A 27,919-nucleotide genomic window follows, 5' to 3' on the forward strand; every position below is an offset into this window, starting at 1 on the left:
TGGAGCTGGGCTGGAGTCATCGTGCAAAGATGGCAGCACCACAGACTGATGTGGCGAAAGGAGGGTGCGGTTTTACAAACACAAGAGGGTTCTGGCTAGAAGAGATGAAGAGGCTGCCAGCTGAGCATGGTGACCAGTCCATTAAAGATCAGCCACAGACAGTGTGAGGAGAGGAGCAGCGCGGGGGGGGAGGGAGGAGGAGAGAGATACTTTGATAAGTGTTGCAGTAGTGCTAACCTTGATGGCTGCTAGCAATGGGCCGGTGCCAGCAGCAGGGATCTGTTTCAGCTGGATTAGATTATTTTTTTTCCTCTGGTGCTCTAGGAGAAGAGAAAAAAATCAATACTCGGGAGCACGGCATGACAGGGGCATCATTTCAGAATTGAAGTGCCTGTCAGCCATTGTCATTTGGTGACTTTTGTTCGCCATTGTACTTTTAAGCCCTCATTTTTCTCCCCCTCCTCTTCCTTTCACTCGTTTCTTCCCTAACCCATTGTTTGAATTCCCCTGGTGACATTTTATGTTGCAATTTGAAAACTCGAGGCCAAGAGATCAAGTGCAAGTGAATCTCTTTGAAACCAATTGGTGGACTGGTTCAGCATCTTCTTCTGTTTGGCGACCTCATCCTCCTCTCTCATTTCATCTTCTTGTCTCCTCAGACCTCCACTGTGTCCCAGCAGGAATTTATTTGTAGTACATTTGCATTCTCTGATGCCAGACAAGGACAAGCTTGATGTCTTGCGTTCCTCTGGACAGTTTTCTGTGCCCGTTTGTAAATGAAACCCTCTGGGAGTGCTTGTCGACGGATGTGAGAAATTGGAGAGTCTCTCATAGCGATAGCCTAGCCTTGGAGAGTATGGAGCCCCGAAGTGCCACCAATGTCAGGAGATTGCAAATCAAGTGCTTTAATAATATCTCTGCTGGTTTTGTTTCTTTCTCTTCTCTAACAGAATTGTGAGACCCTGGTTTAATCAGTCGGCATGTTGAAGACTTGCTGTGGCATGGCAACACTACTAGACCTTTTTCTGTCACTCTAATTGATAAACATAGGGCTGATATCATGTAATGAGCCTCCATTCTCCGGCCTATTATACTGGTTAACCCTCTCAACCCACAGAGGGAGAGGAGGAGGGGAGCCAAGGCATCATCTGACAACAACTACAACATTTACATAGGCCTGACATCAGTATACCACCACTGTGAAACTCCTCTCCTTTATTATTTTTTATCATTATATGTAGAATCAAAATGGCACAAACTCTAGTGAGTGGCAGTAAGAAGCACAACAACAATTTTTAGCAGCAAAAACATGAGTCATTCTCTGGTTCAAGAAAGAGTTCAATGTTGTGATTAGAACAGATGCCTTTTAAAGCCGTGTCTCTGTGCGTGTGTGTGTGTGTGTGTGTGTGTGCTGCCATTTTGTGCCATTATATTATTTCTGAGAAGATTACTTTTCTGCACTCTGCAGTCACTTCCCTCGCAAACCATTTCCTCTCCATTCTCCCAAAACACATCCATATTTATTTATTTTAATTGTGGATGAATTGTGGGAGACACAGCTCAGTGTAATTGACTCGATTAATGCCAGCCATTATCATTTCGTCTTCACCAAGCTGTCTCCTCAGGCAGAGCAGGGACCTACTCCGGCCGACCCTGTCAGCCAGGCCATGTAATGGAAGGTGCTGCCCATGATTACAGTGTCGCAAGTCATAACGGTCTAACTGCCAGCAAGTTGTGCCCTGGTGGCTGTCTGGGTAGGAAGTTAATAGAGCATAGTGTGCCGTTCTTTTTCCTCAGCTGCACTCTTTTAACTTGTTAAATGGAAGTCCTTGTCTCCGAGCATTTCTTTATTTGGTTGTTTTCTTGTCAAATATGCACACTGACTGCTTCAAGTCACTCCAAAAGAAGCATGTTTCTAATTGCGAACGGGAACAAATACTTTTAATTCACTTCTTATGTTTCCTCAACATACTTTGAAAGCAGTGAAAGAGCAGTTTGTTTGAAAATACCCCAAATACCCTGTCCTGTCCTGTCAGTGGATCGGGATGGAAGCTATTGCAGAATGATGCCAAGGTGTGAGTTTTAGTTATTTGCTTTAACATTCATAATAACATAACATAATAAGTCCTTCATAATGCCTCAGCATACTCTCTGACTTCACATCAATGGAATGACTCCTGGAATTAACAGTGACTTGGCTTTTCCACTTACAAGAAAACCCAACTTTGAGTTTTAATAGCTCTACTTATGTGTTCAGCTTTTTTAGATGTTATTTTAGGGGTGAGTCTGTGCATTGGGCCTTTTCTCTCGTAGTAGACTTTGGCTTTGGATATGAGAAAAGCCCATTACGGCATGGAGGGTTTGGGTGTTTGGGCAGGCTCAACACACAGGTGATGAAGTGTTTGTTTATGGTTATGAGTTTGAACCCAGCACTGCTGATTAGCACTGCAGACTTTACATGTCTCAGACAGGGGCAGAGGGAAATAGAGTCTTTATAGGCCTTATGTGTTTAAAGGGTAGAAATCCACATAAGCACCTATTTTGTGAGATTACCATATATAACATTTGTGCATTTTTGGGAGTTGTTTCTTTGTTACATGAGGTAAACATACTGCATTTTGTTTGAAGCATAACACTATTATTCTAGTTGGATAGAATAGATGCTGTCTCCTGAATCACTTCCTTTGGTCCGATTTGCCCCCATTTCTGCTTTCCTATACCATCCCAGATCAAGATTAATGCACATGCAATTCACACACTCTCTCACACACACACACACACACACACACACACACACACACACACACACACACACACACACACACATACACACACACAGAGGAAAGTAAAGCCTTGTGATTTAACATTTAAAACATTTACCCAGCGTTCCCTTATGCATACTCCCTTTACTTTGCCATTTCCCAGGTCATCATGCTGGAAGGTCAAGGCCCATTCTAATGCCACACAAAGAGACACAGATTGATAATTAAGGCTCAGCAGCCTGCAGAAAAGCCCCTCTAATGTGATTTATACCTATAGATTTTCTGTCAGAAATGAAATGTTGTCATTCAGATTGAAGCAGACAACCCATTATAAAACGCTTTACTGGTAACTTTGGGAAAGCAGGTTGCGATTGTTCAGCCATGCATCTGGGTTAGTGCTCGCTGTTTGACTGTTGTACAAGTGGGTTAGTTTAAGGTTTATTTGGTAAAGACTACTTGATTGTAACTATACAATCCTTGAAGGTACTTTCATTCTTAACAACTAAGCTGTTTTCTCTAATAGCCGTTTAGAAATAATGATGATCTGTGTTCTATACTTTACACAGCACGTGGTTTTTTACTCTTTTTTTTTTTTTTTTCATCCTTTTGCTCAGCTTCAATAAGAATATCATTTTGAAACAGTTCTTTGAAAGTAAGCTGTAAGGAAAACACGAGTTTGGAGGAGTTTTGGAAATTGCTTTTGAAACCGAGATTGCGAATCAAAACACTGTTTTAAATTATAGCTGTTATTTTCAGAAGGTGTTTTACTTTTACCATTGCTGCACAGTTCAAAGGCTTATTCTGATAACAAATTCAGACAGAGAAAAATGTTCTCCCTGTGCATTGTGGGTATCGTGTGATTTGGTGCGCCGGAGGGCATTAGTAAATACCTGTCCACTGTTATTAATCAACATGACACGAGTTCAGAAATGACCCTATGCTTTTCATTTGGTTCCACTCAGACTAGAATTTCTATACCTGAACACACTGTGTGCTAGTGAGTGTTGTTTCTTCCTATAGGTGTGTTTTAGCTATATATAGTTTGCAAGACATTATCACTAAATATAATAATAATTTAGCTTCTTGACACGCTTGTTTTTGTATTTGCATTGTACTCACTTGTGATTCGTTCCCTTGCAGAATTTATAATGTATCTTTTCTCTTTTGCTTTTGCAGTCTAACTGTGCTCAATATGCAGCAGAGAAACGAGATGAGGAGAAAATGTGCGATCACCTGATCCGAGCAGCCAAGTACCGCGACCATGTGACAGCCACACAGCTCATCCAGAAGATAGTCAACATCCTGACTGACAAGCATGGAGCTTGGGGGAACTCTTCCACAAGGTACAACAAAAGATGTGCCGAAAAACTAAACTGAAGCAAAAGTACTTATTCAAGAGACTTCAGTTGAGTTTTATTTGCTTGGTCACATAGCTTTTGTTTACATCTTGTTATTTAATGAATTAACCATTGAGAAATTATTCTATATTTTGTTATAATTTTTATGTTTTGTTTTTGGAATTTTTTAAAAACAAAAGATCAAATAGACGAGACTGCAATCAAGACATTGCACCTGTCTTGTTTTCTATCTATGCTATTTACAGCTGCTCATTTTCTCAGCCTTGAAAATTATTCAAACCACTGTAATGGTTTTAATCTCGTCTTAATCTTTCTCATCCCCCAATACTCATGACTTTGATTAAATTAGATTTGCAAAGGTGAAAATGTCAGCTCTGGGTTTAATGATGCATCGACTCAGGGGAGAGAGATGAAAGCCATTTAAACAGCTCCGCTCCCATTAAGAACAGAGGGAACCTTATCCTCCGTGTTTGTTTCACCAAATAGGCAGCAGAATGCAGTGCAGCTATTCCCTAATGATGGCTGTTTGTGCAGGTAGTGTGTAATGGTGAGCCGGAGAGACGGCCGCTAGCTCACGCTTGTTAGACTGAACCAACTCTCCAGAGACTCGTCTGGTGAGGGTTAGTTTGCTGTCGGATCAGGAGTCTATATCTGGCTGCCTTTGTTTTCCTTGGTCTTATTATTTGTCATATTTTTCTTTCCTTGATCCCATCTCCCACCCTTGTTCTCCTCCTTCCATCTCTCTCCCTCTCTCTCTCCTTTAGTCTCCATGTGTACTCACACAAGGCTATGCTATTTACTATGGAGATTGTGTTCTGAGAGCTCTGGCCAGAAAAGTCCCCCATTACCGGCCCTTTATGCCGTTGTGCTATTGATGGTTTTCCTAATGGCTGCCGATGGGTGCAGGGAGCCATTGGCACAGGGCCTTGGAGTGCAGTGCTCTTTTAATAAATCACAATCAGTCCTGTGCCATTACATCAATATTTTTAGTCAATTACTGTGAAGGTCAGGTGGTGCAGCTTCAGAGCAGAGCCTGTGGTATGTGGGCACAGAAGAAACATCTGGCACTTAAAACCCCAGAAAAAGAACAATTAAAATCAAAAGATGAATACGGGGAGAACTAAAGCAGGAATCACAACATAAGAGGTGTTTTTTTCTCTGATTCTACTCATACACAAGACTCGTGGTGCAACAATATCCCTGCCTGTAAATAAGAATGGGAGAGGAAGGACGAATGCACACAGTGAAAACCACAACCTTTTTCCAGCTGTGAAAATGAAATTCATGAACACAAAGACAATACCCTGCTCTGATTACAGCCGTTTGTTGCTAGGGTGTAAAATCCAAGCCTGCCTGCTCACACACCATAAAAATGTATTCCCCAAAGTTTCCATTCAATAAAGAGTCTGAAAATGAAAATATTATTTTCTCACAAGCTGATGGGAATTGTTGTTTCCTCACGGCAGGCATCTAATATCTTCTGACATAGTGTGACCCTGCCTGAATGCAATTTGTGTCTTAATATCCAGCTTACAGCGGCCCCGGCCTCTGGAGAAAAAAGGTGTTAGGTGATTTTCCCCTTTCTATTCCCCTGCTTAGTCTTCTTCATGTGTGGTTCTCTCTCTCTCTCTCCCTTTCTCTTCATCACAACACACAATTTCTCGTCTCTTCCCCCCCAACTACCTGTCCTTTGCTCTTTCTTCTTTCACTATATACTTCAGTTGTATCATCAAGTGTCCAGGGAGGATTCCTTCCAGCAGACAAAGGCAGCATCTATTGGTTTTGTGCCCTTCTATGTCATCTAGTGTCAAGATACAGACACATCCACAGCCAGACATATAGGGCCACTTGTTCATACATACATTTTTGTCCCAGTGTCTTGAGACTCAGGTGTACAACATGCCAACGTGCTGTCTTTGTAAGAGAGAGGAAAAAGTAAATGAACAGCTAGCGAGATGGCCACAAATGAAACAACCAGCAGATGTCTTTTTTTTTTTCTGTCTGCATCTCTCCATTTTTTTTTTCTTGGAGCTTTGGTCCACTGAGCATCCAGACTGCAGTGGTATTTATTTGGGTCAGGAATCATCTCTCATGTATATGACACCTAGACAAAGTCGACTGACAGAGAGGGGAGATGAGGGCAGATGATGGAGAACGCCAACTCGCAGTCTCTGGGGATACCCACCACTCTCCTCTGTTTTCCCCTCTCAGACCTTCTCTTTACTGCATCCTAACAGGCTGGCTAATGTACCATGGAAATTCATTCTGGATGCAGAAAGCAGGGAAAGTAAAAGGGAGATGACTGCAACTAAAAAAGGCTGAGGTGTGACATAGAATTGGTGTCCACATTTTCTTTTTTATCAAGTGCAGTTGTCAACAATCTGTTTGAAGCTAATGGAAACATTCACAATGCAGAGCTTTAGTTATAGTCCCAGACAGACATTTGCTTCTCTTGTTTTGTCCTCCTCTTTTCTTCTACGGCTGCATCAGCATCCTTTTTATTCTCAGTTTATTCTAACAATCCTCACTTACAGCTAGTCCTCCGAAATACACACACACACACACACACACACACTCACGCACCTCAGGCACCAACTCCTCTCCCTGTGCTCCTCCTCCCTCATATAAGCAGCTCATTTTCTGCAGCACCACTGCTCTAATGGACGCCCTTAGGCTGGAGGCTTCCCAGCCAAGGGACATCCATCTTTTGGCATGTCACACTCCCGCCCGGCAAAAAATCTTTGTGATGTGCACTCCAATTTTTCTTCAGTAAATCAAATCTTCCTTCCTTCAGAAAGACGAATGTTTTAGGGTTGGAGTGTTATAGAGAAAATCAATGCCAGCAAAATTGAAACAGTATGCCCCCATATTGATCGGCCTTGTGAGATTGAAAACGAACAGCTTTGTAACTGTTCTGCTGGACAGTTAGCTGACCTGTAATGGACAAACTATTGATATTAGCATTACTGTTTTATCTTGTGCTATGTCATTTCACCAGTGCACTTCTGTGGGAATGAAACCGGAGCAGAACATTGAGTTTGTCTGAGAAAGGGGTTTTCTTCCTTAATGTTCATTAATGATTCAGCTGTGGACATTAAATGTTGTCAGTTAATCTCATTATTTTTTTAATGATTACTCAAATTATATTAGTCTAACAATGGCAATAAATAGTAAAAATTACTCAAAGCAGCCCAATATTTCACAAATCAATCAATTTGTGGTAATTTGTTTGGTCAGATGTATTATTCAAGACTGTGTGGGTATTATTTGATCACATTGATGGTGGCATCTCCATGGCAACATAAGCAAACAACAACTCAACTTTCAGCACATGTAGACATAACTAAATTATGAATTGTGCAGAGAAAAATGTTTCCTTTTTACAACTCAGCTACAACTTATAAGAAACCAGGAACTCACAAAACTAATTTATGTGAATGTTGGACCTTATCACTTTTAGAAGATGTTAATTGACCAAATAAGGTTAATTGCTCTTCAGATGCAGCACTACTTTCTCGTTCTTTTTTGGACCTAATCTAGCAGACCTTGATAGTTTTGTCCCTCTCATTGAGCAACCTCTTCTGGATTGCAGCTATATCAGCCTCACAAGTAATCAATTATTTATGCTCTGAATATACCATAGAGTTATGCTTACTACAGCAAGACACATAGTATTTTTTTAAATCAATGATTGCATGAGAAGCTGAAGCAGCCATATTAATCTTTACTTGTGTGCTTTCCTTCCAGACTTAAATCACAATTATGATACATAATAGTGAATGTAATGCATGTGTTAAAGCCGAGGTCTGCATAAGGTCTACATTGCCTTGCGTGTATGTTTTATGGACACACTGTACATTACGACTACGCTGGTACTCAAAAGGAAATGGGACTCCAGCACGTCAGTGGAGATTTTAACCATAGGAAACAAGAACAAAACTGTTTAGAGTACACTGACTCTCGGAAATGCATGACACGAGAGGGGCAGGAAGACCCAGAAAGAGAGAGGGAGATGGATGGAACAGAGGATGAGAGAGAGGGATATTTGTTACTGAAGCATCACTAAAGTTGAGATAGTCAAAAACAAATGGGAACATTTTGTCCCACATCCCCTCCTCTAGCTGCACTATATACTAACCATACTGATGAGTGATTGTGCAAATCTGTATGTAAAAGTGTGTGTCTTGTTTTCTAGATGGAAAACTCTGCAGCTGCTGACTTATCTGACCATCAGATTGCCTTTGTTGTATTTGGGAATAGTATAAACACTGTAGTTGGATCCCCAGTGTTGATTGATTTTGATTTGTACTGATTAATAGAACAGATTTTTTATTTGGAGCCATTTCTGCGCTCAACATTCTTACAGAGCCCTTGATTATTATTTGTATTCTAATCTTGATGGCTAATCTTTTTGTTTTAAAGCCAGTATTTAGTAAAATTTTGCACTAAAATTAGGTCAGAGTTGCATCTATTGTAGACAACCTCTGCAATCAGCTCGTCTTTGCATAGAAAAGAGTCCATTACCTTGCACTCCTACTTAACTGGTCATTTTTAACTGGTAATGGCTTTTGGTTTGCTTATAAATACTTGCAGTCTAAACACAAACATGACCCGATGTACTGAGCAGCAGCAGCTGTAGAACCCCTCAGCTCCTGTCTTATCTGAGGCAAAGACAGTTGTTTCCTTTAGGTCCATGTCTCAACTACTTCAAAACCAATTAGGTGGGACTCAGGTTTTGGTCGTCCATCTGCCTCGATTCTGTCATAAACATATAACATAAACATAGCGCACCAAGAAATGCAAGCCTGTCTTCAGTTATGTTCATCTTTGTAAACGAAACTCAGGGTATCGCAGAGAGATCTCCAGCACCAAAGTCCTTAAACGGGTTTAACGTGAAACCCTCCACCTCATTAATCATGCACAGTGACAAGTGTCTGGGACAGAAAAGTTGTGATAGGGACAAAAAGGATGTTTCTTAAATCTCTGGGGAGATGGTTCATGTTTGACAGACGTGCGTTCCATCAGTTACATAAAATAACGTGCCACAAAGGCCCTACCGTGCAGTGTGGCTCATGGATATGAATTAGAATATAGCCTTAATGATAACATTTACCTCGGCTGTATATACAGTACAGTGGCTCGTGCTGTAAGGAATAGTAACAAAGTGTCACGGTGGAACATATTAACAGCTGATGATGTCCATATGTTAGCATGGTTAAGTGTTGCAGTGCAGACTGAGACAAAAAAAAAATGACACACAGTGAATCATTTAAAATCACAACAACAACATGTTCAATTAAAAGTGCATCAGTTACTAAGGTTCCCATGTTCCCTTATAACTGCAAAAGTACCCTTGATAGAGCATTACTGCGTTGAACTATTAACTAAATAGAGTACTGTTAATGTACACAATCTACCCTCACCCATTTGTCTTTAGATTCTTTTCTCCGTATTGTCCGCCTTCTTACTAGCAGCTTTGAAATGTAACAGAATCCTTGTTATAAAGTATGAAAGAAGGTTGCCATCCCGGAAAGACCAATTACACCATCCTGCCTCACTGCCTCGCTGCTCACAGCCTGATGTGGCTCTGTAGCAACGCTCAGATTTATGAGTTTCATATACCTTTAAGAAAGTATATGGCCTTGGTGGAGCAAGGTCATGATAAAAGGGTGCTGATCAATATCTGAATGAAAAACCATTTGGGAAGTTTTTAGGGCTTTTTTCCTCCATTCTGTCTGAATGCAATATCTGCAGAGTATCGATTGTCCAGGGCTAGTAGTTAGTCAAAGGCTATCTCCTTTGACTAACCCCTTTGCTGCGTGTCAGCCCCCCCGTCCTCCTCGTGATAGATTGGTATGCTTCCAGCCACTGTAATTACACCATGGGACCAGCAGGCCATTTATTTTGCTACTTTCACCATTTGCCAAAAAATCACCTTTATCTTTGGAATCCAGCACTTTCTTGTGCAACTAAGACAGAAAAAAGGACACATAAAACACCAATGTGCCCTGTATAGAGAGCAGGGGACCGTGGACCATCCTTTAATCATGGATGTTCAGCTTTTATTCCAGCTGTGGATTTACTTTACACCCCCTTCCCTGTGTCTGAGTTCAAGTTCGGCACTACCCTGTGAGAAAAAGACAGGGGGAGTTTAATATGTAAGGTTTTGTTTTGTTTTTTTGTTAATCACAGTGAGATGAACACTTTTACTATGTTAAGATGAAATTATTTTACAGCAGTGAGTTCTAAGTAAGCATAGTATGGGAGGAATCTGTGCATACTGAACAGTATATGCATTAGTTACTGTATTTTTAGAGTTGGTTACAATCTAAAAAAAAAAAAACTGTGCATGTTCTCCATATCTATATACACAAGGACGGCAGAATATTAAAATTATCATGGACCTGCAAATGTCTTATTTTTTTTTAGAAACTGTAAGTATACAGTCAATCAAGTTAAATAGTTGTAGTTGTAGAAGTGTAATGTCGGAACAACCACCTGATAAATAATTTAAAATGTAGATCGACATATTTAAGGAAATGAATCTGGGTGAATGCTGCTGCTGCTGTCGATGTTTTCATTCTTTTAGTTTATATTGTCAAATGAAGCCATAACTACATGGCCATTATAGTTAGTCAGACTTCTGTTTATATGATCGTCTCAATCACCTTCAGTGGAATTGCTGCACTTGACACACACACACACACACACATATGCACACGCTGAGCTATAAGTGCTGTATAATGAGCACAGCCGTATGATGGAGAGAGGGGAGGAGGTGCTCATGAATAGCAGACAGCCCAGGTCTTGTAGTCCTGCATCACACTGAAGCAGGACACACTGGACTTGTACACAGATATGATTGATTTGTTTGTTTAACATATTTGTAAGTATTTCTGAGCCCTTTAGTGTACAATTTGTTTAGTTTGAAAATCATACAGTAGATGAAACAGACATTTATGATGACGGTTGGTTTTGGCCTTGAGATATAAGGTCTCATGTTTGTGTTATGAATGTGAATTTTTAGATGGGGGGGGGAATCTTTAGATTCTCAGTCACTGCTGACCTTGAGGTTCTCCACTGTGTTTTCCTTTTTGGGTATGTTAGAAATGTGGGTACGACTTCAGATTTGTCATACCGTTCAAGATCAGCTCTGAAAGCTAGAGGTCAGAAGATTATTACAATGGGCCAGTAATGGCAGAATTATGCAACTCTGGTCCAGTGGATGCCCTCATTACCTCGCGGTAGTGATGATAAATGGCCTTAAATGCATGCTGTCAAAATCACGGGAAAAATGTGACTCTTCATCAAAAATACAGATGGTACCACTTCAGTGCTGTAGCAGTGGAAGTCTATATACACTATTTATTATGTCTTTGATGTTTAGATAATATTCATAAGGCAAACAGTCGAGCTATTTTAACATAACTTTTAGCACTGAATAACCTCATTGTGATGGAAATTGCTTTTTACACCATGTTAGACATTCCTGTGTTTTGGTCAATATTTACAGCCCTACTAAATACAACACTGAACCCATGAAATCTGATATCATTAGTCTGTAATTGTCTGGCTGTTTTGTTGGTGAATTTACACTGACTGTAATTGCTGCTAATTGGAAGCTGCACGCTAAGCTGGTGGTAATTAGGGCTTGATTTGCATTATTTCATTTGGCTGCATTGCATTGTGGGGCGTCTGAAGCCGTTTGCCTCCCACCCATGGGAGTACTTTGATCCACACAAGCTGGTGATGTTGCAGAGATGCAATATTGCTCTGGCCTTTTTTTTTTTTTCTTTCCTTTTTTCAGATCACTTTTTGAAAGGTCTTGGATAAATTGGAGTTAATTGGGAGGAGTGGTAGGTGCTTATGTTGTCTTGGTAATGAGAGCATGTGCACACTTGTGTGTTAGCAGCAAACATAGCGAAAAGGGAGATAACGAGAGTGAAAACAAAAGCTGCAAATGTACAGAAGTGAGTTCTGTCTCTCACAGGCTATATTTTAGGTCTTCTTCATATGAATGCCCTTTAATTTGATCTTTTTTTGTTGTTAACAAAAAACACATATTTGATCACTCCTTGCCCAGTATTAAATTGGAAATAGACTTATTAAATGTCTTGAAATTGACTTTGTGATTAACAATAAGGCTCAGCAAAATTACATGTAGACTGTCATATCAGAGGATAAGAGGGAAATATTGCCAGGTCTATGACCCCAACATTACCTCTGGCAAATCTTGTAAACAACATTAGCTGAGGTGAATTAACGTACACACATAGATGTTCTCTCGTACACCTCTTCGGAGTGGAAAAGATAAGCATTAATGCAAATGTAGAAAATCACTTCAGCGAGACTTAATCATGCCAAACAATTTCACTGGTAAGGTATGTGGTCCTGTTTCATTTTAATTTGAGTCAGGAGATACCATCGAAGCGATCACTGCCACCATTTGACAAAGAGCCAATGCTCCAGCAACCAGTCCTCAACATGACAAATCCTCAATCTATTCCTGCTCTCCCATTTTTTCTAAACATGTAGTTTATGCAAATCAAAGCAAAATGGTCCTGGGGATAGCGGCAATGTTTGAGCAATTTGAGGGTTGCCAATGGGAACTGGCATTAATATAAAATAAGCAAGTAGAGAAATCTCTTCTGCATATGCAGGTCTCATTGACTACCCAAATTAATTTAGCAGAAAGGTTATGAATGACTGTTTGTGCCAAAGTGCAGCCGCTTGTGGTGATATATGAAAGCATATTCACTCTGCATGTCCTGCTTGCTATGATAAAGGTCATGTTATTATTTACATAATATCAAATGCTTTGAAAATAAACCCATGCAAAACAGTCATAAGTCTTTACTTCTCCATACACGCCTGTGGTAAACTCTAGCTTTTCCAAAAAGCATTCAAATGAAAATAAAATAAAAAAAATAATAATCCAACAGGAAATTAGAATCTACTTCTAATGTCACTTTCTGATGTTTCTTTAAAAAGACACTTTGCTAAAAATGGTGAGAAAACTGCGATGTGTCTGTCCCTAGACTATTCTGTCTGATTGCATATTGATGGATGATAATCATTAGTCTTTGTCAGCAATTGAACAATTGTGCTGTTGAAACAGCAGTGCTATCAAACTTCCAGGACCCGCAGAGAGAATTTATTAACATGTTTAAACTGGCCGTTTGATAATGATAAGCAGCAGCGCAGCAGTGCTGGCCCTCAGACACAACTGCTTAGAAATCCACTACTCTCAATAGTACATTATGATTAATAGAGGTGACTTGGAGTGGGATTGTTTATTTTAGGGTTTTTAAATACTAGATTAGTGTTATATTTAGGATAGGATTAAACTTTAACACTCCCCCAGGGAAGTAGGGTTGGTGCTACAGGAAACTGTAATTGCCTGCAACAAAGTAAAGAAAAAAATAAAATCAGGAATCTCATAAAAATAAGTTTAAACATGTGATTTTACTTATCAACGTCATATCGTGATACAGTGGTGTAAACTCTGCTTGCTGTTTGTTATTTGGGTAAACATCATAAATGTATCTGGGAATAGTTTATTGTAGAGGACTTAGTGAACGTAGTTGTCGCTCACTAGGCCATCCGCTTTTCTAAATGCTGTTGTTTCCAAATAAGTGTTGCATTAATCCTGACCCAGCTCTCAAACTGAACACTCAATACAATTAAACCATTTGTTTAGTATGTCACCTAGCAATGCCAGATCTACTTGTACGCCAGCTTTGTTTTGAAGTAAATGGACTATTTAGTAGTACAATTAAAATCCCAAAAAACAAACCAGTAAAATATATCCTTGCAGCGTGTTATGGTTGGTGTTGAGTTTATTAAATCTAATGCATAACTGTTTTGTTAACTGATTAGAGAGAGAGAACATCAGGGCTACATAAAAGCAGAAACCTGAGCTTTCCCATTTGTCTTCTATGTTGGTAAACTTCCTTAAATTTACAACTTCAGAGTCCTGAAGAGCATCCAAAAGATGTTTAAAGAAAAGAACGAGGAAAAAAAAGTAATAGCTATTTACTACCTCACATAAAACCCTTCCGGACCCTGTTTCATCAGAAGCCAATGTGGTCTACATTAGGCTGGGTATCGCTGAACATTTTCTTCTCAGCAAGCACAAACTCAGAGCCTGTTTAAGTATTGCTCTGATTTTAAGGAACACACACACTCCCTCCGTCAGTTTCTGTGCGCTCTCCTGCTTTGATCATCCGACAACAGTCACTTCAGGCTTAACGAACGGCCTTTCAGACACCTTTTATGATCAAACTAATTACTAATTACACAAGTGGTCGCCGTGAGCCACAGCACAACGCTGACCCTTTGTTATTTTAATTGTTGTTATTTTGAAGAATGGTGCTTCAGTAAATTCTGCCAAGGATGCCCTAGGAGGATGGATGAGCTCTGAATAATTTATCATCTTTGTGGAAACGCACTCGGAGTGCGGTTGGGGGTTGCATAGCTCTGTACATCTCCATTCGTGTTATAGTGGCGCTCTCATCAGGGATTGATGACGAGGTATCTTTCATCGTCCGACCACCTCTTCTAGCACCCCATCATTAGGACTTCCATTGTCGCCTGTTCACGGTGAGCGGGAGGAATATGACTGGCAGGGGTGGTCGCCTCATGCCATGACTAATTACTTCAGCCAGTGGTTCCCCTCCTGATGGATTAATGCGTATTGTGTGAATTGGACAGACCCCCCTCTTCCATGAGCTGAGGGACGAGTGCATCCTGATTCGGAGCTGTGTGCCATGCACAACCTTGATAATTATTTTCATAGATGAATACCATTGCAGGCAGGATGATGAAGTGGCCATTTGCATTCAGAGACTATCACACGCAAACATGGAGTAGGGTCTTTGTCACTGGTGAGAAATCTGGTCCGGCACAGACCTGCGTCTCTTATGTCTTTCCAACTTGCCTTATGCACACACCCCCACACACACAATCTTGTTCCATTTACTACTCTGTAGACAGAAAAGAAAAAAAATTATATATAGAATTTTTTTTTCTTTTCATTTCAAGCTTCATATTGTGAAACATTTTCCCATATTTGTATTCTGGGGTGCTCCTGTATGCGCCAAACTAAATGCACTTTATATACAGCCATAAGATATGAGCCACTCTCCACTCATCATCTGGCCTTTTGTGACTGATCTTTCTTTTTTCTTTTATCTAAGTAAATCAAATAATCGATGGTTTTCATTAGCCAGGGCATACAAGGTTTTAAAGGACTCGCTTGGAAATAGTATTTATTTTCTTCCGTAAAGCTCCTTTCCCTTTTAGAGGCCCCTGTGTGATCATTGGTGTTAGACTGAAGATTTGTGAGGAGCCCCTGGCCAGAGCAGCATTCAAGAGTAGATCACATAAAGTATGTTGGGGTTCTCCCGTCATAGCTTATGCCACTGAAATCATGAACTGTGTCTTTTTACACGTTCACAGGAGACACTGCAGCCACTTATGAACAACCGAGTCATGATTTTAAACCTGACAAAAATCTTGTTTCTGCTGAGCATCAAATTTTCACTTACAGTAGTTAAACACAGTGGAATTGAAGACATTTACAGTATTTTACCAGCTACTGTTGCAATCGGCTTAAGACCCATTTACACAACACACTCAAGGACTGGACAAGACAATACAGTAGAGTTTAGATTGAGATCATTCATTTATTGCCTGTTCATGCTGTGGTATAGAAAAATGAACAGCTTTTTGTTTGGTAAAGTTTCTTTTACAAACAAAAGGGAAGAAATTTATAATTCAAGAAATATTTTTTTGTAATGCCTCATGCCTCATTGGTACAGAACAGTGTAAATTATATTTTATTTAAATCATAGTACCAATCAAAGTACACATGATAAGGTACACAGTATACATTCACAATGCATCAGTATATGGCAGAGACTCCTCATTAAATGTTAACACTTTCCTTTTCTTTAATTTACCGACCAGGCTTGGTAAAGGGAGTTGTAAATTGGTAGGAAAAATGGAGGCTATAGATAATGATTAATATTGGTAATGCTATCCACGCCTTCCTCTGTGTTTGTAATGGCCTCCTCCTTATCCTGCTAGCCATGATTCCTGACAAGAGGTGTCCTGCTGGGTTTAAAATGAGCTTAGAATGGGAGCACATGCCATAAAAGTATGTGGAAAATGACCACACTGTCATGCCCATTCCTGTGTGATGGTACTTAGTACTCAGTTTACCTTCTCAAGGAAAGCCTCTCAGAAGGAGATACTGTCGTTGTTGGAGAATACAATGATTTGGGTTCTAAGCTTGTGTATAAGTGTATGTTCTTAAGGAGTATTTCTAGGGGTAAAAAAAAAGAAAAAGACAATGCTGGCTTTATGTATTCTTGCTCGGACTGAGTGCTAATGCTGGCCTGCTATACCATGCTGGCTGGTAATTGCTAACACATGTGCTACTTATGTCTCGTTGCAGCCGGCCGAGGGAGTTCTGGCGCCTGGACTACTGGGAGGACGATTTAAGACGGCGACGTCGCTTCGTCAGGAACCCCTTCGGATCCACTCACTCAGAGGCTACGCTCAAAGCCGCTGCTGAACACGGTCAGTCTCATCCACCATGTTCCCTCATCCCTGTCTGGTGTTTGCACTGCCTTTCTTACTCACTTGGTGGTAGCACCATGTACAAGGCAATAAAAATTAGTCCTCCCAATGCAATAAAAGATTTATTGTACCACAAGACACAGTAAAATAGCACCCTCATTTGAATTTCACACAGGTAATTTCATACCCTGCCTCCCATTATGCAAAGCTGGACTAATAAGGAGCCTGAGTGTTAGCATACTTTACGCAGAAATTCTTTTTCTTTACTGAGCAGCTGTCAATGGCATGAAATGTGATATTCTGTTCTATTTTTTTATTGGCTGCGTAACAGTGGCTGGTATCAGTGGTAAGTAACATTAACACCCTTTATACCTTTGATATAATGCTTTGCAGAATAAGTCCTAAGATCAGATGTAAACACAATAAAATACATATGTTTTACAGTCAAAATTAATTATATTTTGAGGTCTTTAATTGAAGTAAATTTATATTATTTTAAGGCCCAGCATTGTTGTATGGTAATATGTTTCATTTATACCTCGAGTTTTATGCAAGGAAAACACTATTTGCAGTCCAGCATGTATTTTTGCTGAAGAAAAATGAGTGGAAAATTAAATGTGGTTTTGAAACACTTCATCAATATGCTACTAAGACATATTGATGAATATGTCGTAGCAGCATATTAAGTTCGGGGTTATTTTTAAAACCAAAAATACAGGTTAGTTTTTCCAAATAAATTTTCACTGTTTCCGTGCACTTTACTCTATAAACGCAGGTGCAAATTTTCAATAAAACTTGTCTGAGAACAACTCAGCATTCCCAGCTGTCACATATAACCACTATATCTAAACGACACATGTCCCTGCATTAACACCAGGAGTCACATTTCTTTCTAGAATGCATTTAATCCCTCATTTATGAAAAGATCCAGCACACATCAGGGTTTGCAATCAACATCGTCACGCTGGACCTGCATTCACCACCTCAATCAGTTACTCTCTCCAATACTTGGCCCATTTCTGCACCAAAATGCCCTCAGTGTGTCACCTGCAAAAGTTCCCTTAAATGTGACATCATTCTCCAAGACAAATGGCAGGTGTGACAGGAGTCAATAAGAATGTGATCTAAAAGCAATAAGTGTAGAGGATCTCAGGATCCTGGGAGACTTCTGGTCTGGAGTAATGGCTACAGTGTGGAGGCAGCTGCAGACACAGTCCAGCTGGTCACTGTTGCTCTGCTGCAAGCCTCAGAATATGACTTTATTCCTTCTTGTTAACTAGATCATGACAGAGAATAAACATCACATTAGGCTTCTTTGCATTGAAGGTGTTCTGTTAGTTAGTTTATCGGGCGTTTGGTCTGGTATTCAGTTTTATTCAGAACTATTTCAGCTTATGTGCTGCATATATTCAACGCTGGGGGAAAAAAAGACAAATTCCTGCAAACAACATTTAGTTTCAAAGTCGAGACAGTGTAAAAATAGCCAGCAGCCAGTTGTGGCGAGGGTATGCTACCTCAAGAGAACATGCTGCCTGGCTGAAGTATGGGAATATATCATTAAAATAACTCTTTGACATTGAAGCCTGACGGCATCCATTTTCTGATGTAACCTTTCGTCTTGTTTTAGTCGACCCGACATTTGTTACGGAAGTGCAGCTCAAGATGAGAATGCAGTGCTGAGTATTCAAACAGAGCACAAAGGTCATATCTGGCTGTAATTATATTCATCAGATGCAGAAGGGAAAATGCAGTCTTACTCCCTAAGAAAATATTTAGTATAAGATCAAGCCAGAATTTACCCTAATTTTATAGCTACTTGTGGCAGTGTTTTTCAAATCTCACGCATGATCGTAATTTAGAATGGCAACAGAAAATATTTAGCATTTTTTATATGGGGTTATATTGTAACAATGTTTTATTTATCGTTTATAAAAGGAAGGAACTATGTCCCTTCCGTGAAACATGAAGAAAAATGTGCATTTCTGCGTTAAGGATATGGACAACTGTTATCATTCATACTGCGCCAAGATGATTTCCACAGGAGAGTGTGTGGCGGCCAGTAGGCTTGAGTAGGCTGTTATGTATTTATGGCTGGAAAGAACCATCTTTTCTGGGGATTGATTTGGTCTGGTCCGGGCCTCGTGTACCAGAGGTGGCAGAGTAAATACCTGAAGACTAATGTCTCTGTTCTGGTAATCAATACTCGCCTCATGACCACACTCCTGGCTACGCTTCCGTTAAAAACAAATTTGTTAATTTTGACAATTTAATTGCTGTGACCATGCATGCCTTGAGTTGTATAAGCAGGTAGTTGAGCCTCTCAGTCGGGAAATGGGGTCTTGGAAAAAGTGTAACCTGTTGGGATTTATGCACGTTTCTGCTCCCTGTGTGTTGAGTGATGAGGCTGAAGTGCCATGGTAGGGTTTTTTTTTTTTTTAAGATGCCTGCTTGCTGTTTGCATAAATTGTTCACCTGAGTAATCTGTTTAAATTATCCTTGCATTAAATTGAGACCTTAATTTAAAATAGCTAATGCTAGTTGTGGATTTAAATAAAAAAATACAGATTTTTTCAGTATTTTCTGGGATTATTGCTATTTAATATTTTAAATATAAATATAAGTTAAGTCTATATTTTACAGTTGCACACTCAGATTCTCTGTTAAAAACTCTAAGTTGAACAATTGTATGACTTTGTGTGTTGCACATAATTCCCCAAACGCACATCGAGGCACACACATGCATGTACAACATCACCAAAACCTCAGGATTGTCAAATTAAAAGAAGAAAAAATAAACAGTTGCTACTTTAAGAACACAAAGGGTGAAAAGTTAGCACGTAGCCTGTCACTTACATGAGTGTGAATGTTTCTGTTACGTACGCATGTCTGATAACTGGCACAACTCTGCTGAAAATAGCTTTTCTTCTTCAACAATATGCTGACTGACCATTATTTTGGTTACTTCAGTGTAACTGAGGAGTGATTAAGAACTAGCGTTTGAGTGTAACTGTAGGAGTAGGATTTTGGATCAGCTTAGTCACAAGGTTTAGTTGCATCAGACAGTGCACTAGTATGGTTTGATAATAGAGATGAATACTGTTTGCATATTAGGATGAGATATTTAAAGCATGTTTACGGTGAAATGCAAAGACGCTGAACAACATCTCTGTTTTTAAGATTATCTGACAAGTCCCTTGTCCACTTGCTTGGTGTGAATACAATGGCATGTGGTACGTATTAGGGGAGCTGGTAGTAATTTCAGCCTGCTAACTAAAGAATCCTCCAGGGAGGCTTAATTACAGGAAGACCATTCTAAATATCAGTGAGCTGCATATTTTCCATGACGAGATTTTTTAGCCCAGCTCCTCTAGCAGCTTGAAGGTATATAACCACATGACGCGGCTGTGCATTTTTAGGAAGTGCAATTGATCTCCCCTCAGGTGATGATGAAGGGGAAAAAAACTACTATGTAATCAGTGACTCACTGGACTAAAACTGTTGCCTTTACCATAATGCTGAATTAAAAAACATATGCACGGGAGCAGCAAACAGCTCTCACTATATTGCCTGCTGTGTTTACAAAGAGGGAAGACATGCCAGCTAGTATTTGTTCTGTGAACTTGTGTCCGTGGATCTTTACCATGCACCACTGGGGAATGCAGGGCTCTGTAAATGTTTGCAGATTACCATTTTTCTTAAATAATCCATTTGAAACCTCAAGTCATGTTCAGTTGAAGTCAAAATGGGCAGTGTGCAACCCTCATTTTGTTTAAATGGCTTTGGATAATATTAGCGTACAGTTGTGTCGGTTACAACGTATGTATGTTAAAGGGCAAAATGCATTTAGATTTTGGGTGAGGAATATGTCAGCGTTTTGTCTGTCCTGCTCAGTTCGCCTGTCTCGCCGTAGCTCTGCGAGGGTCAAAATGCACCGCAAGTCAGCATTGCTATTAACTTCTGAATCAAGGTTAAGCTGCAGTACTGATCAGCTGTGCAAATACTTGGATTATAGGTTACTATATTAACATTTTATCTGACAGAAGTTATTCTTTTTTCTGTTCCTGCCTTTGGAAGATAACAAAAATAAAGTTCTAGACTACTAAAGTACTTTACATTATTATTTACCGCTATAGCTCTAGAACCTGTAGCTTAAACCAAAATACTCTTTGTTTTCTTAGTAATATCTGAAATGTAGAGCTATACAACATTTTATTTCATGTTTTTGAATAGTTGCTCAGGCTGTAACTACTGATTATTTTTGCTTCCACAGAAAAAAACATGTCTGAGTTGGGTGTTTGATTTCAGTTAAACATAAAATCTGCTGAAATGTGATTATTACAACTTCAAATGCCGTCATACTCCTGCACTGAAATAAAATTGCAACATGTTCACTTATGAAACAATATGGATTTGATTTTAACCACACTTCTATAATCTTATTCTTGTCATTTTGTTGTATTAAAAGTGTAATAAAAAAAAAAACCTTTTTCCTATCTAGCGTCGGAGGAAGATATCCTCAAAGGGAAGCAGTCCATAAGAGGTCAGGCTCTGGGACGTCAAAACTCCGAGAGTGAGACGTTACAAGACGGAGACGATGACACGTTGTCGTCCTTAGAGGAAAAAGACCTGGAGAACTTAACAGGTAAAGAAGCAGCTCATTCTCCTCACTTTTGATAGCTGCCTCTCAGTCGTCTCCTTCGCTCCTCATTCTCTGTTTTTGTCCTGTAGACCAGAAGTAATAAAGACTTAAGGTCATTGTAATTTTCATAGACCGTAGCTAAAAGTGCTGCATATGCAGTTCTATTGTTTTATTGTAGTGAATATTGAGTTGGAGCTCTTTCACACCGACTTCTGTATAAACCAACTACCTGTGGTGGACCAACACCTTTCCCATGTGAAGGTGAGGAGACATCGTGGTGCTTTTTTAGTTTTATTGTTGGCTTAGTTGTTTAAAAGAGTAATATTATTTTTAATGAACTAATATTCAGAATAATACTTTACCTTTTTTCTTTATTGCACCTCTAACTTAGGAGTGAGGAGTAAAAACACAGTATCTTTGCTTTTAAGTCTCTGCCACTGGAGGTCTGCTTCACAAACACACCCAGGCCTGAGTAGCAACTCTGTAAACATGTTTTTTCTTTTTTTAATCCAGCAGTAGCCATGTTTATTCCAGGATTTTGTTTACCCCAAAATTGGACATTATCTGAAAAGCAACATTGCAACGATAACACTTATACTCCCCTTCCTGAATGCACCTATTAGCCTGATTTTCGGGCTACAACACAGCCTTAAATTAAATTGGATCCAGCTCACAGTGCTGTTTTGCTTTTGGTGTCTGTTATTTAAATCATCTTAATTAAATATCATATAGTGCGCTAATCGGATTGCAGTGTAATCCGCATTTTTATGTGCGGTGACAGCGCTCAGCAGACTAAGCTGCATTAATGGGGCTCAGACTGCCATTAAAATAATGCAACTGGATCACAATGGGATTAAACGTTGACTAAAGTGATGCGCGCACTGCAGCACTGAGCAGAGGTTGTCGGGAGATCTGCAGCTTGCAGGTGTAATTGAATGTCTCTGAGTGAATGGAACAAAAAAAAATGTTATTTCAAGCCACGAACAACATGTCAGTACTCACGGGGTTCAGAGAGGCAGAAGAATGAATATACATGTTTATTCCATCGTTTGCAGGAGTGTGAGGGTGTTTGGGGAAATCACGCCGGGCTCCCAGCCTCCTCTCTCCGCAGCGCACATCTGCAGATACAAAGCCTCATATGTGCAGAGTCGGGGAGAGCTTCCACCCACAGCTCCCCAGAGCCGGGCTCTCATTGTCATACTGGCATAAATTAAGATTGATGAGAGATTAAACAGGGCTTCACCCCACAGCCCGCAATCAATTGATTCTGACGGCCTGTCGATTTTTGACAATTATGTGTCAAACTTGTACAATGTTTATTTTTCATTTTAGTGCGAGCTAGTTAGGCCTGGTGTTGGTCCGGGCGCAGCCTGCAGCGTGGACCGGTTCTTAGTTTAGGCTGCGTTGAACTAATCACTAGTTAGTGTGAAGAGGAAAACTGCAGTAATGCTGAATAGTTGTGTACAAACAAAACGTTTTAATTCCTAAAAAAGTCAATAAATCTCCTCGTTATCTCTACCACTTATTAACGGGACTCCTTAATGAATTTACCTTCGCCGTCCGTGGCTTTGTTAGAGCATTTTGTCCCACTTGGAGACCGACTCCGTGATGCTCTTTAACCGGCCTCTGTGTGTCCTCCAGGCCCAGTAAACCTGAGCACCAGTGCTCAGCTGGTGGCTCCGGCCGTGGTGGTGAAAGGCGTCCTGTCCATCACCGCCTCCGAGCTCTACTTCGAGGTGGACGAGGACGAGCCGAGCTTCAAGGCCATCGATCCAAAGGTGAGAGACTGGAGCTCGGATATCCTGAGATGCTGCTGCACGCTGAGTCAGTCAGCTTTACACTTTAATGATCTGCGAATTATTACTGTTTTAAATGAGAATAAAATCTGGTAACGTAGCGAAGAACACATGGAAAGTTAGTAAGTTGTTGAGTTAACATTTATATTTTAATTAAAACGAGGGAGAGCTCATTTACGCATAATTTTAAAATATGTAACAATATTTTATTTTATTTTATTTTAATCTTTTTTTCTTAATAATAATAATTTTAAAAAATTTAAATACATTTATGGTCAAACTGTATTTCTGATAAACCAAACAGTAGCCTGCAGGCCTTTCCACCAGCAATAACCATGTTTAAGGTCAGCAGCAGAAAAAATAAATTACACGGAAGTGCTGAGAATAAAACATAAGGGCAACATTTGGACCTAATCCTGCAAACATTATGCTCACATGTGAACTGTGACTCCATGTTATCTGTAGGATCGTCTGAGCTACAGGTGGTTGTTTGGTTAATTTCGCAGTTTAACACTCCACGAAATGATCCTACGTGTAGATGTTGTATTTAAGCAGATATGTTTTAATACTATTATAATTTATTTGAATTGTTTTTTTTTTTATGCCAGAAATTATTAAAACATACTTGACAATGGATTTGTCACACAGGCTGCACTACATTACCTAAAATCAACTGCATTTATCAGAGGAAGGCTTCAGCTCTGCTGTAGGCCCGGAGCTGGTGCTGCTGCTAAAACACAGCAGAGATGCTCCCAGACCAATATATTAACACGAGTCCGTTGATTTACATTCATTGGAAAATCCTCCTGAGCCTGTGACGCACTGTAAAAATAACTTATAGCCCAAAGTCCACTGACCACATTCCTTCTTTAAAATCTGCTGTGGCGTTTTTTTTTTTTTTTCTGTGCCTCCTGTGCTGACCACAGATTGGATTTGATTTTCTCACGTGAAAAATGGAGAAGTTAATGGTCTTCATCAGACAGTCACAAAGTCAAACGCAGCAGGTTTGCCTATGATCTGAGCTGTCAAAACACGTCAACACACCAGGCCAAGTTGGAATTTAATTTTCAACATTTTATTAACATTTCTCTTTAAAGTCACATAATGAAAAGAATCGAACTTGGCACGCTACATTTTATTCTTCCACTTAACGATTTTGTGCATATATTTAAATTAAAGTTTCTTCACTTTGTGAAAACATTTAAAGAAGACAACTAAAAGTTCTTACATTAATCTGAAAATGTACCTTCATTTTCTCTCTGGCTGTGGCCCAATCAATTGCTCCATTTTAAAAAACGGCTTTTGTTGTTTGCTTGCTGCATTATTTTGTTTGTGGATTTTTTTTTCACATTGCTTGGAGAATCACTTGGATCATCTTTGTCCTTCTCTTAAGTTTTATCCCAAAATGTCTCTCGGCTCTGCCTCGACAGTCACTTTATAATTTGTCCAAACTTTTTGCGTTGGTGAGGATTTCCCTCGCTAGTCTCCATGTCTGCTTAGCAGCAGCCTCCAGGGCTGAGTGAGGCTTTCCCTGAAACAAGTCCAAGTTTGGCAAGAAGTAGTGGGGGCATCTGCGGCACTGCAGACAGGATATGAGCTGCAGCAGAATGCCATTCAGTCGGTCTCCGAGGCAAGACTCGTCCCAGTCGGTCTCTCTCGGGTGTTTCTCGCACTCATACAGCAGCAGGGTCTTCATGTGGTAGTTGTTGAGCGGCTGTCCCGGTAGCTCCAGGTGACGGTCCCTCAGAGTCTTCAGGATGGAGAGACACTTCTTCCTGCAGCCGGCCATGAGCAGCCTGTTCTCGGCCTCGCTGAACTGGAGGACCCAGGCGTCGCTCTCTGCAGAGCTCTGCTTCCCCGTTAACGAGTAGCATTCTTTGGAGAGAAGGTTAAAACCCTCAGCTTTGACTTCTGCGACCCGGTTAGGACCAGGCCAGGGGATGTGGGGCATGGGCCACTGAGCTGCACTTCTAGGCCAAATCCCAGTGCACTTGAACGCGGGGGTGATCTGCACCACGTACCTCTCCCTGATCCGTAGCTTGACCTCGCTGGTGTCCGCCACCATCTTAACCACGTCTCGGTAGCTGCATTTATCCACGGCCTGTGCCACCAGAGTCTGAAACCTGGAGCGGATCTTTCTCGCTGATAGGTAGCCCGAGGCGGTGATGAACTCCACCCACAGCGACATGCTCCTTTTACGGCCATCACTCAGCTTCAGCACCGCGCAGCCGGGCAAGGAGCCGTCGTCTACAAAGTTGAACACCCCCATTTGGTTGAGGTAAAGCACCACCTCAAACTCATTGGGGGAGATGACCTCCATCCCCTCATAGCGCGCGTCTATCTCACTGAGGGAGCTGATAAACCGGGGTTCCTGCACTTCCACCTCTTTCAGGACATCCGACACCACTTTACAAACCTCCCTTATAGTCTTCGCAATGGCCGCTTTGCGAGCCTGGCATCTCTCGTTGTAGTATTTGTTTAGCTGGTAAACCAGCTTTGCCTGCGTCGCGATCATGTTCGGGCAGAGGTCCGGGCTGTACACCGGAGAGTCGCAGTAAGTTGACGGATCCAATGCTTACCGGTAAAGCCAGAGGCAAAAGCTTCCCCGTGCAGGAAAAATGTGTAATCAAAGTTTTTTTGCCTTTGCAGCGGATGGACGTCAGTGTGAGTAGGAGGAAACGGATAGGGATGTAACGTAATAGTGTGCTAAATATCAGTCCAACTCATGAGCTCTTCCAGCGCGGCTCAGTGTTCAGGTATCATCCGTGTCCTGCTGCAGACGCTCAAGTTAGAAACCCGCTCTGTGGCCACTCATCTCTTCGTGTTGTTGTTCTCTCTCCTGTGCCCCTGCTCACTTTTCGTCCACACTCAGCTGTGAGCCGGACTTGTGTAGTTTATGAATGACTCCTTTAGGAAGAGTGAAAGGGGTCGGGCTTCTCTTCCTGCAATCATGTGCAGAGCTGTCACTGCAGGCGACCAATCAGCGCAGCCAGACGCAGGCGGTCCTGCAGGAGAGCTCCAGTCGGCAGCATCTGGGCGCACGGAGCTGTCCGCTGCTCCCCAGTCGATAGAAAGCGCAAACCTTTAGCTTGCAAAGGGACAGATTCCGGTGCACACCCTCCAATCCAGCAGTAAAAAGGGCTTTATTTCAAGACAAGTGATGCTGTTTGTGCTGCTGTTTCACCGGGTGCTTTTTGAGGATTAAGATTGTAGGCACAGTGTGAGTGACAGCCTTTAACTTAAAACCTGCTTATATCTGCAGATAAGTCTGTGTCTCTCTGGTTCTCCCAGTTTTTATTCTATATTTGTCTTTGTGTTTTAGCGTACTCCTATTTGAAAGGCTCAGTAGGATAATTGTAATGAGCTGGAAGATGACATCCAGTTGTAGGCCTTTTAGTATCAACAGATTGTGCAACATGTCATTCTTCTCCTCTAAAAAAAAGTCCTTTCGAGTTGTGTTAGCGACGTTTTCAAACGTTTTACATATGTCTTGAGGATGTAGAAAGAGTAATTGTCCTTTTCTTAATTAGTCTTCTGACGTGTCCGGTTGGTTGAATTATTTATAAATTAAATTACAGGTAAAACAATAAACAGCGTTTCCGTATCTGTCTTTTTACTTATTCTCTTCCTTGGAGATCAGTTCGTTTCCTTTTGCTCCAAGTTGATTTTGTTCTAAGCGATTCAGGGAGTTACTAATACAAATAGATTTGCAGCTGAATCGTTCATATTTGATGTAGTTAAATATTGTTTTAACTACACATTAATAATATATAGAAATAAGAGTGCACCTGCAGCTCAGGATCTGAAAAGCTCGAATTAACGTGATCTGAACCATCAGCTGTAACGACCTGATCAATTCACTTTTTATTCTCCTGCTAAGCTTTTTAACAAACCTCGTGATCAGCATTTTATTGAACATTTCACACTTATTTACACACAGACGATGTTTCGCACTGACACTAGACGCGTGTCCGCTGCTCCCCTCACGACACACGCGTTCATGTGAACCTCGTCCATGCTGAATAATTTAAAGTGGGAAATCTCGAGGCTCCTGTTGAAGACTCCTCGTCATCCAGACTTGTTGTGGGAGGACTGAAGGAGCCGCTGCTTTCCTCCTCAGGGAAGAAGCTGCGATGTGACCGATATTTTGGCACGAAAACGTGGTGGAGACGCAAAATTCGTCATATTTAGTCCAAGTGCTGCTCCCACCTCGCTGTTTCTTTTAGTTGAGGTCACGATCATTTAGCTGTAAAATGAGTTGACTGCACAATTTGTGCGACTTTCAAATAAATTATCTTTAAATGTTTTTTGCTTTTTAGTTCAATTATTTTCAGTCTCTCGTCATTTTATCGATATTACAGCGGAGACAATTTTTTTATTAAGATATAGTCAAATCATCCTAGTTTCTTAAAGGTCCTTCTTAATGTAAACGTTAATAAGAGAAAACCAGGAAAACGTCGCTGTGATATTTTCCCTGCAGCCATACGCTGCATATTAATTAGATGCTAAATTAAGTATGAAAGAAAATAAAACCATCAGGCTATTCTTTAGTTTTTAAAATGCATGACTAAATAGACTCTATTACACTTGTTAGAGAAATAGTTTGACAGAATAGTGATAATGATTTCCAGAAACCCACTTACTGATATGAAGTAGCCAACTATGCAGATTCTTTCGTTTCGTTTAGTTGCCACATCTCCTGGACTTCATCATGTAGCCTTCTCCGCAAGATGTTGAGGCCTTTAGGGAGTGTAAAGTAAGTTATGATTAAATTTGCTG

General features: G+C 40.6%; 2 protein-coding genes across 4 annotated transcripts in view; one reads left to right on the forward strand and one right to left on the reverse strand.

The window, feature by feature from the left end:
• The window catches only part of lrba (LPS responsive beige-like anchor protein), a 160,660-nt gene that overhangs the window by 73,900 nt on the left and 58,841 nt on the right, over positions 1–27,919 (forward strand). For all 3 annotated transcript variants that reach the window (XM_026359540.1, XM_026359538.1, XM_026359539.1), the window contains exons 36-39: positions 3,939–4,105; positions 16,581–16,705; positions 21,204–21,347; positions 22,986–23,122. In XM_026359540.1, the coding sequence (XP_026215325.1) occupies positions 3,939–4,105; positions 16,581–16,705; positions 21,204–21,347; positions 22,986–23,122 (573 nt within the window). The remainder of the gene's footprint in view (positions 1–3,938; positions 4,106–16,580; positions 16,706–21,203; positions 21,348–22,985; positions 23,123–27,919) is intronic.
• On the reverse strand, positions 23,111–25,995 carry mab21l2 (mab-21-like 2). Its single transcript, XM_026359548.1, has 2 exons — positions 24,387–25,995; positions 23,111–23,194 (listed from the first exon to the last, which is right to left on the reverse strand). Exon 1 carries the CDS (start codon positions 25,653–25,655, stop codon positions 24,576–24,578), a length of 1,080 nt encoding a protein of 359 aa, XP_026215333.1. The 5' UTR covers positions 25,656–25,995; the 3' UTR covers positions 23,111–23,194; positions 24,387–24,575.

The sequence above is a fragment of the Anabas testudineus genome, chromosome 1 (assembly GCF_900324465.2).
Source record: "Anabas testudineus chromosome 1, fAnaTes1.2, whole genome shotgun sequence".
Taxonomy (NCBI): Eukaryota; Metazoa; Chordata; class Actinopteri; order Anabantiformes; family Anabantidae; genus Anabas; species Anabas testudineus.

Bases quoted from the DNA above. Each gene is read 5' to 3' on its own strand.
- mab21l2 (XM_026359548.1), bottom strand. From the start codon at position 25,655: ATGATCGCGACGCAGGCAAAGCTGGTTTACCAGCTAAACAAATACTAC.